The 11,244-nt window shown below is 39.6% G+C and overlaps 1 protein-coding gene across 1 annotated transcript in view; it reads right to left on the bottom strand.

Annotated features, from left to right (window-relative positions):
- The window catches only part of spata5 (spermatogenesis associated 5), a 414,461-nt gene that overhangs the window by 288,492 nt on the left and 114,725 nt on the right, over window positions 1-11,244 (bottom strand). The window contains exon 11 of the mRNA XM_028802032.2: window positions 606-815. Coding sequence (XP_028657865.2) covers window positions 606-815 — 210 coding nt within the window. The remainder of the gene's footprint in view (window positions 1-605; window positions 816-11,244) is intronic.

Raw genomic sequence — 11,244 nt, 5'->3', positions numbered from 1 at the left:
TTGGTATCAAGTATCATACAAATTCACTGGTATTAGTATCAAATGCAAAAACTGTAGTATCGTGACATCCCTACAGTAGTTGCTCAGCATTTTTAAAAAATCTAGTCCTTTTCTAAATTAATTCAAAAAAGATAATACTAAGAAATTACAGCTAAGTTTTTATCCCTTGCTTTGAAACCTTTAAATTACATCTGAAGTAACCAATTCTCTCCTCCAAGAGACTAAGTAAAGACTATAGTTAATTCAATGATTAAATAACATCATTTGATACGCCTTTGGAACAATAAAAAAAGTCATAAGCCTGGAAAGATGACATGCTGGCTACATCCATCAATCAATCCATATTATTGAATTTGCTTCTCTCTTTCTTTTTTATTTTTTAATAAATAAACACATAGCAGCAGGGTCACATTGTCCAGTCTTGCTCCTGTGATTTGCCACAGCTCAAAGGCTCCAATACAAGGAAGATCCTACAAAAGAATGTGTGGGTTTGGAAAAAAGATGGCTAGATGGATGACTGTATCAGCAATCTTTTTATATTTATAAATTGAAAAACATCATCATACTCAGTAATAACTTGTTGAAATAAACAGATCTACTTTTACCTTTATGGCTAAGAAATTAAGTCCACTTTCATTGGCTAAAGCTTTAGCAATCAAAGTCTTAGAGCATCCTGGGGGCCCATAGAGAAGAATGCCTTTTGGAGGTTGAATTCCCATTCGTCTGAAAGACTCAGGATGTTTTATCGGCCATTCCACAGCCTGTTTTAACTTGAGTTTTACTGCTTCCATCCCTCCAATATCACCCCATCTAACCTGCAAAACAATTCAAAACAATATTAAAAACGTGGCAAATCAACTGAACATTATAGATTTGCTTTTTGTACTATATTATAAAAGTATTTAACCTATACCATAACTAAAGAACTGAACAATCATAAAGCTTTCTCAAACTGTAAAAAACAATCAGTGTTTTTTGAATATCTCCTGCTTAGACCGTGACCTTGGAGTGATAAAGAGGCACACATTAGCTTTACTGAATGGAGACACCAACCAATAACTGACCCTCTTGTCAATGAAGAACAATGTGGATTCTATCTTGAGCACAGAACAGTGGGAGTAATGGAAGTCTACAAGTCCTGTTTACAAGTTACAATGTTCTGTGCCATTCAGTCTCTATAATTTTCTTACTTTCTGGTAAGCCCTGTCTGTTATGTCTTGTCTCCTCATGGGTTTGTTAATTCCTTGAACAGAATATCAAGACACAGACATGGCCTAAATAATTCCCAGTTTGAGGCCTGAGTGCTGGATACCTGCTGTTTGTTGATGTTGTCATCCTTTTTCCCCTCAATACACTGCAATCTCTAAGAATATACAGTATGGACAATTCTGACAAGAGCAAGCCATTCAGCACAATATAGTTTGCAAATATCAACTTACCTATCTCTTCTATAGTACATCAGGTCGTGTGTTGAAGGTCCCTAAAGTATTACTATGCAACATAATCTTTGGTCATTTATTCAACATTCTTATAGTTCCTGGTGTGGGCAAAAAACTTTCTAACAATTTTGAGAATAATGACCTTAATAAGCTCCCATCTGTAACCCTGTGTTCTTGATGATGAAATCATTTTAAAGTAACACGTGAAATTCACTTTACTAATTGTCCTCATAATTTTGAGCACTTCTTTTGTGTTTTCACTTAGCCTATTTTAGCATAATCTGCAAATCTGACCACCTTGTTAGTATATTTTTATCAAAGCAACTTATGTAAATTAAAAAAGTAGTACTACAATTACTGATCCCAGAGGGATCTCTCTTTTATTATTGCATATTTATTATTTGCTTTTAAGAGAGCTGATAACAAAGAGCCAAAGGAGATGCTGGTTTCAGGACTCAGAACACCTGACTCAGTAAATGACGCCTAACAACACCAACAGAAGCTTTGACAAGGCTGCAAAGCATCCTTCATCTGACTGCATGTCTAAATAAATAACTAAAAGAGGTCAACATCACTGTCTAAATGGAAATGCAAATGTTATGCCAAAATATAGCTGCATAACATTCAGTACATAGAGTCAACTCCAGAAATATTGTCACCCTTCATGAAAAACTGCAAAAAAAAAAAAAAATATATATATATATATATATAAGGGAACAAACATGCAATGACTGATATTTTGTGCTTGAACAATTAGGTAAGCCTCATGCTTTTATTGTCAAAAACACTAAAACACTTTTGGAAAAAAATAACATTTTCCTTCAGTAACACAATTCTTTACCACTAGCCAACCCGTGGCATAGCATACGTGACATAATCACGCCACTTTTTTAATGATTTTTAAGCACAGGGAAAAAAATGAACATTTGAAAAATCTGTAATTTAATAAACCACCAAGAAAAGTAACATTGCAACAATGCACGCTACGAACCAACATACAACTGTCCGTGACTGAAAACTGGTGGACCGCCGTCGCGCCTTCTCCTCCCAGAGCGTGGGATGGGGCTGGACGGCGCTCGGGGGCGGAGGGCGGAACGGGAGGAGAGGGGAAGGACGCCCATTCCGCACCCTCTGTCCCGGTCCCCCCGCCATTCTAGTCTGCTGATTTCTTAGTCATCTATTAGTCATCGTTCAGTACGCACTGCCTGCTCATGTGCCCGCCCCCAACTCCTCACCTGAGTCGCTTTCGTCTGTGTACAGTCCACATGCACCTGTGAGTCACGTTGACTGTTCATTTTCCAAACACCGCCTCAGTCGCTTTTGTGTCTGCTACAGTCTATATGCACCTCTGAGCCACATTGACTTTTCATTGTTCTTTGCGGTTCCGGCTGCTTTTCTACATATAATCCACCAAGTCACCCGACCATGGTAGTAGCAAAGGGGAGGTGTGTACAAAGGGCAGGGACGTAATCAGTGCAAACGTATGACCCGCACTTACTGGGAATTCCTTGTTCGTGGGGAACAATTGCAAGCCCCAGTCTCCATCACGAATGGGGTTCAACGGCTTACCCACGCCTCTCAGTGCCGGGTAGACACACGTTGATCCATTCAGTGTAGCGCGCGTGCAGTACCCGACATCCAAGGGCATCACAGACCTGTTAATGCTCAATCTCACGTGGCTGAAAGCCACTTGTCCCTCTAAAAAGTTGGACACTGACCGCTCGGGGGTCGCGTAACTATTTAGCAGGCAGGAGTCTCATTCGTTTTAGGAATTAACCAGACAAATCGCTCCACCAACTAAGAACAGCCATGCACCACCACCCACAGAATTGAGAATGAGCTATCAATCTGTCAATCCTCTCCGTGTCCGGCTGGGTGAAGTTTCCCGTGTTGAGTCAAATTAAGAGAAAGGCTCCACACCTGGTGGTGTCCTTCCATCAATTCCTTTAAATTTCAGCTTTGCAACCATACTTCCCCCGGAACCCAAAGACTTTGGTTACCCGGTTGGCTGCCCGGCCGGTCATGGGAATGACGCCGCCGGATTGGCAGTCGGCATCGTTTATGGTCGGAACTACGACGGTATGTGACCGTCTTCGAACCTCCGACTTTCGTTCTTGATTAATGAAAACATTCTTGGCAAATGCTTTCGCTCTCGCTCGAATTGTTGGCGGGCGTGGCTCTGTCGTGCGTGTGCCATGGTCGGCTGCTTAGTGAATTGTTGGTGGGTGGGGCTCTGTCTTGCGTGCGTCTTGCTTGCCATGGTCTTAGTGAATTCTTAGAGTTGCTGGGCGTGGCTCTGTGAGTTGTCGTCGTATCCCATGGTCTTAAGAGTTGGTGGGCGTGGCTCTGTGTTGTCAGCGGGCATGGCTCTGTGAGTTGTCATCGTATCCCATGGTCTTAGCGTTGGTGGGCGGGTCTCTGTGAGTTGGCGGGCGTGGCCATGTCATGCGTATCCCATGGTTGTCTTGCTTGTTCTGTCAGCTTAGTGAATTATATATATAAATAAGGAAGATTCCAAAAATATTGGCACCTCATATATACCAGGTATCATCTCACAGTTGACTTTGAAACAGTGAATCTCCAAGATTCAACTAAACGTTGCAGTGGTGAAACTGTGATCTTTGGGCTCCCATTGGCCTCTCTCAGCATCCTCCTCATTCTAGGTGGGGCAACAGCTTCATGCTTTTCAAAATTCTTTATTATAGCCCTGATTATGCTTACTGGTAATCTCAATTCAATACCTACTTTAGTTTTTTTTTGGTAGCCATTCCCCAATCTATGCAGCTCAACACTTTTTTTCTCATTTGAGTTGAGTGCGTTTTGGTTTTACCCAGACTGACGGATGACAAAAGGATTTTAACTAGAGATGCACCGATATGGGAATTTTGGGCCGATGCCGATATCTGATAATGTCTATGTACTTATCTGCTGATGCCGATACCAATGGACAAGATGTCTGTCTGGACAAGAATTACAAACAAAATGAACATTTATTTGTATAACAATTTTGCACACCACATTCAGTCATTAAAAACAAATGATATCTGCCACATTTGGCTGGCTACCTGTTGGTTATATGGGAAACAGTTTTGCAGGTTGTTGCTTTAAATAACACTTTTCTCTTTCTTTTTGATGGAACAAATACAACAAATTCAACAATAACTGAAAAAATGAAAACTGAAAAAAAATGGTAAAATGTACAATGACAATGAAATAAGCAATACCACTTAAGAATAACAACGTTTGCAGATTATTTACAATCATTAAAATGGCTTCTGCTCAGCCACATTTGGCTGGCTATCTGATCCTTTGTTTTACAGACTGCAGTATTAAATACCACAAAACTTTTTTCTTTCTTTTTGATGGAATAAATCTAACCAATCTACAATTTTAAAAAACAGAAAAGCGTACAACAGTAAAGAAATAAATAACTTATTTTATACATACATATTATATATACATATTATATATATATACATATTATATATATATATATATATATATATATATATATATATATATATATATATATCCACATATATATATATATATATATATCCACATATATATGTGGATATATGTGGATATATATATATATTATATTATATATATATGTGTGTGTATATAAATATATATACATTAACAAAGTAACCAATACATGCATGTGCGGTAAACTCCGTTTTTGAAATTCTCAAGATTTTTTATTTGTCACATGCATAGTTATACAGGACAACACGCAGTGAAATGCATCCTGATCCGCTTATCAAAAACTGTGCAAAGTTAGAAGAATATCAGTTAGATTAACAAAAAGTCATAGATCGAAAGATAACAGTATAGTAGAACATAATAAATAAGTACAATTATGTGAATAAAGTAGAATTAAGTGTTAATTAATAGTGCAATAGTGTAGTAATTATTGTGCAAAACCAAAGTTAGACTGGTGCATAGTTAAATGAGGCAGTTTGTTTGCGCTACTGCAATCTTTACTTTTTTATATTTTCTAATTTTCCTACTTTCATATCCTTTATCTTTCTCCATATGTGTATAGCGCCAACGTTTTTTTTTTTTTTTTGAGCCTTTCTAATTTCCCTGGTTTCATAGTCTCTATCCTGCTCTGCATGTGTTTAGCGCCAACATTTGTAAACATCTCTATGAAGTTCTACTTTGTCTTTTACTCACTGTCATTTAATTCTGAGCCGGACTGGACGTGCTTTTTTTTCCAATTCCACTTGTTCCGGGCTGATAATTAATTTCCTAATTTTCTGAATTTGCACCTCGATTATTCTTTTTTGCTCTTTCTTCTGTCCAACACATTTGAGTCTCTTTTCTCCGTGCTTTTCTTTCTTCTTCGTTTAATCGTCGACGTTTCATTTCTACCCTATTAATTTCATTTCTACCCTACTCATTTCTACCGTATTGACCTGATACACTTTATATGCACTGAGAGCCCTGGAGCTGTGTGTGCTGCATGACTGCCTTTACACTACTGATTTGTTTTTTTTGATATTGCTTGTAAGTAGGGTGTGTCTTGCAAGACTCTTGTTCTATGTTCCCGTGAGACGCACCGTGGCAGGTCTCTTTCGTCTCGCGGGTCTTTAAATTATATTCCGAGAAAGTCTACGATGTGTGATCTATCAGGACAGTGGACAGGATTTCTTTTTATAATATGTATATATACACATATATATATATATATATTCATATATATATATATATATATATATATATATATATATATATACATATTATATATATATATATATATATATATATATATATATATATATATATATATATATATACACACACATATATACACACACACACATATATATATATATATATATATATATATATATATATATACATATACACATATATATATATATATATATATATATATATATATACATACACACACACACACACATATATATATATATATATATATATATATATACACACACATATATATATATATACACACACATATATATACACATACATACATATATATATATACAGATATGTGTATATATATATATATATATATATATATATGTGTGTGTATACTTCTTTGCTTCATATTTTTGTTCGGTGCATGTTAACTAAATAGTTTCATTAATAAACACAAACTCGTTTTACATTTTTTTTGTTACTTTGAAAAATGCTAATAATTGATTATAATACACAAAATACTTAAAATACCACAACAAAGTAACATTTAATACACTTTTTTCATTTGTAAAACACTTAAAGGGTCACAATGCTTCAGTTTATTTACTATAAAAAATAGACACAGGGATATAAGGCCCTCTGGCCTCTAGGAAAAAAAGAAAAAAATGACTGCATTTACTTTGTTTCAGCAATCACTGACAATTTTGTTTATTTTTCTTTTGTACATTGTCTTTAGAAAGTGCCAGTGCGGTTTGTGTCTTATTTCTCTTTGCGTTGCTTTTTTGTGTGGGAGCCAATCACATTCATTGAAGCCACTGTTTTCACCTGTCTCTTAAGCAATAATGAGCAACTTGTAAGCAGATCATGATCTACAGCAGGTGTGCCCAATGCGTCGATCGCGATCGACCTATAGATTGCAAAGGGAGTGCAGGTAGATCGCGTTGCATTCAAAAAAAATTTTTTTTTAAACGTTAGTCTATCACAGCATTTCTCAACCTTTAAGTATTTGCGACCCGAGTTTTCATAACAGTTTTAATCGCTCCCCCCTAATGTTTTTTTGAAAGGAGCCCACTAATACCAATTTGTTCTTTTTTAATTAATGATATATCCTAGATGCCTATTTTATTATACCTACTTAACTTTTATCGACATTTAACTCTATATTTATTTTTCTAGTATCAGAATGGAGTTAAAGTTAATTTGTTTTGGTTTCAATAGATGTATTTTTCATATTTTCGATTCTTGTTTGCTTTTTATATGTGTTATATATATTACACATAGATAGATAGATAGATAGATAGATAGATAGATAGATAGATAGATAGATAGATAGATAGATAGATAGATAGATAGATAGATAGATAGATAGATAGATAGATACTTTATTAATCCCATTGGGAAATTCAAATTATCCAGCAGCAGCATACTGATACAATAAATAATATTAAATTAAAGATTGATAATAATAATAATGCAGGTGAAAAACAGACAATAACTTTGTATAATGTTAAATGTTAACGTTTACCCCCCGGGTGGAATTGAAGAGTCGCATAGTTTGGGGGAGGAACGATCTTCTCAATCTGTCAGTGGAGCAGGACAGTGACAGCAGTCTGTCGCTGAAGCTGCTCCTCTGTCTGGAAAGGATACTATTTAGTGGATGCAGTGGATTCTCCATAATTGATAGGAGCCTGCTGAGCGCCCTTCGCTCTGCCACAGATGTTAAACTGTCCAGCTCCATGCCAACAATAGAGCCTGCCTTCCTCACCAGTTTGTCTAGGCGTGAAGCGTCTTTCTTCTTAATGCTGCCTCCCCAGCACACCACCGCGTAGAAGAGGGCGCTCGCCACAACTGTCTGATAGAACATCTGCAGAATCTTATTGCAGATGTTGAAGGACGCCAGCCTTCTAAGGAAGTATAGTCGGCTCTGTCCTTTCTTGCACAGAGCATCAGTATTGGCAGTCCAGTCTAATTTATCATCCAGCTGCACTCCCAGATATTTATAGGTCTGCACTATCTGTACACAGTCACCTTTGATGATCACGGGGTCCATGAGGGGTCTGGGCCTCCTAAAATCCACCACCAGCTCCTTGGTTTTGCTGGTGTTCAGTTGTAGGTGGTTTGAGTCGCACCATTTAACAAAGTCATTGATTAGGTCCCTATACTTCTCCTCCAGCCCATTCCTGATGCAGCCCATGATAGCAGTGTCATCAGCGAACTTTTGCACGTGGCAGGACTCCGAGTTGTATTGGAAGTCCGATGTATATAGGCTGAACAGGACCGGAGAAAGTACAGTCCCTTGTGGCGCTCCTGTGTTGCTGACCACAATGTCAGACGTGCAGTTCCCAAGACGCACATACTGAGGTCTGTCTTTAAGATAGTCCACGATCCATGCCACTAGGTATGAATCTACTCCCATCTCTGTCAGCTTGTCCCTAATGAGCAGAGGTTGGATTGTGTTGAAGGCACTAGAGAAGTCTAGAAACATAATTCTTACAGCACCACTGCCTCTGTCTATGTGGGAGAGGGATCGATGTAGCATATAGATGATGGCATCCTCCGCTCCCACCTTCTCCTGATATGCAAACTGCAGAGGGTCAAGGGCGTGTTGAACCTGTGGCCTAAGGTGGCGAAGCAGCAGCCTCTCCATGGTCTTCATCACATTGTGATGTCAGAGCAACAGGCCGAAAGTCATTCAGCTCACTAGGACGTGATACCTTTGGGACTGGGGTGATGCAAGATGTTTTCCAAAGCCTCGGGACTCTCCCCTGTTCCAGGCTCAGGTTGAAGATGCGCTGTAGAGGACCCCCCCAGCTCCGATGCACAGACCTTCAGCAGTCGTGGCGATACTCCATCTGGACCCGCTGCTTTGCTGGCACAAAGTCTCCTCAGCTCTCTGCTCACCTGCGCTGTTGTAATTATGGGTGGGGATGTCTCTCCTATGTTGGTATCAGCAGAAGGATGTGTGGAGGGTGCAGTACTCCGAGGTGAAAGTGAGAGTGGGTTAGGGTGGTCAAACCTGTTTGCTCTCTTCACGTCTCTCTCGATGGTGATACCCCGCTTCGAGCTGCAGCCAGTGATGATTTTCATCCCATCCCACACTTCCTTCATGCTGTTATTCTGCAACTTCTGCTCCAGCTTTCTCCTGTACTGCTCCTTCGCCGCCCTGAGCTGGACTCAGAGTTCCTTCTGCACGCGCTTGAGCTCATGCTGATCACCGTCTTTAAAAGCCATTTTCTTCTGGTTCAAAAGGCCCTTGATGTCAGTTGTAATCCATGGCTTGTTGTTAGCATAGCAGCGTACAGTTCTTACTGGAACTACAATGTCCATACAGAAGTTGATGTAGTCAGTAGTGCAGTCAACAACTTCCTCAAAGTTCTCACTATGTGATCCCTGCAGGATATCCCAGTCTGTAGTTTCAAAACATTCTCTCAGAGTATTCTCAGCCTCCGGGGTCCACTTCCTGAATGATCGTGTGGTTGCAGGTAGGACCCTCACTTTTGGTTTGTAGTGAGGCTGAAGCAGAACCAGGTTATGATCTGCTTTCCCAAGCGCCGGGTGGCGCTGTATGCATCTTTAATGTTTGCATACAGTAAATCAATAGTCTTATTTCCCCGGGTGTTACAGTCCACATACTGGGAGAAGGCAGGTGATGTTTTGTCCAGCGTCACATGGTTAAAGTCTCCAGCGATTAGCACAAGCGCCTCAGGGTGCTGCGTTTGTAACTTAGCAACAGCAGAATGGATGATGTCACTCGCTGTCTCCACGTCCGCCCGAGGAGGAATGTATACAATAACAACAATGACGTGTCCAAACTCTCTGGGCAAGTAATAGGGACGCAAACTTACAGCCAACAGTTCGATGTCCCTGCAGCAAGTGGAGATTTTGACGTTAACATGTCCAGAGTTACACCACCGTGTATTAACATTCAATAAGTTTCCATCCAGTTTTTTGCAATGTTTTGTTATCGACAAACAGAATATACGTAAAAAAAATGTGCGAAATTTGCTGTCTCCAGCCTGTTTCCATCCAACTGGCTTTTTATCGATAAAATGGTGTGCATGATGACGTCATCCCCCCCCCCCAAAACGAACTGTCGCACAAGTTTTGTTGTATCGCGAAAAAAATCTGCCCTTGAGCCGTTTCCATACATAATTTTGTGTATGTCGCAAATTATCTACCTTTTGTTTTCCACGTTACACCCCCTCCACTAAACAAAGAAACAAAGAAATGGAGAGATTATTCAGACAGTTTTTTGAAATTTGCCAGCTTACTGTTATTTCAATTTCACAAATAATTGGAATTGTACATAATATCCGAAGACGACAGCAGAATGAAGCAGTTGCTTGTCTGATAGCCCTAGAGCTCGAAGAAAGTACCCCAGTGCAACGAAACCCACGGGTATGGGAGAGACGACGGAATAAGACCTTCTGGGAGGAGGTGGTGGAGAGACACTTCACAGAAAATCTCTGGCTGCAACATTTTAGAATGACACGGCCGACGTTTGAGATGTTGTGTGGATTCATCAGTCCTGATGTCGCGCCCATCACAGGTTGCCATCGACCACCGCTTCCAACCCAAAAGCGGATTGCCATCGCCCTTTAGAAGCTGGCAACCTGCGCCGAGTATAGAGTAGTTGGAGAAACTTTCAGGGTTAGTAAAACTACCGTCAATCGATGTGTATATGCTGTGTGCACCGCTATTAAAGAAAAATTAATGCGGCGTTATATCAGACTTCCGACTGTAGCGGAGGCCAATGAAACTGCATACCGCAATTCCTTGGTGCATCTTGTGCCACAGATTTACGGTGCGCTGGATGACACGCATGTGCCTATTCTTCCCCCGACGGAAGGCTACCGCGATTACATTAATCGCAAAGGGTGGCCATCTATTGTTCTCCAGGCCCTTGTTGATGACAGGTGCATGATACGAGACATTTGCGTTGGCACTCCTGGAAGTGCCCATGATGCAGCTGTGTTTGCAGCATCGGATCTGTACAGGTGAGCCTACCTTTCAACATCCCTTCTTAGTGCGATAACAACTGAATTAGTACTGTAACCTGCTAAGGTTTTTAATTAAAACTGAAATTTGAATTAATACAAAATAACGACGTTTAATCAAAAAAAAACTA

The sequence above is a fragment of the Erpetoichthys calabaricus genome, chromosome 5 (assembly GCF_900747795.2).
Source record: "Erpetoichthys calabaricus chromosome 5, fErpCal1.3, whole genome shotgun sequence".
NCBI classification, from domain to species: Eukaryota; Metazoa; Chordata; class Cladistia; order Polypteriformes; family Polypteridae; genus Erpetoichthys; species Erpetoichthys calabaricus.
This window is presented reverse-complemented; position numbering and strand designations above follow the sequence as displayed.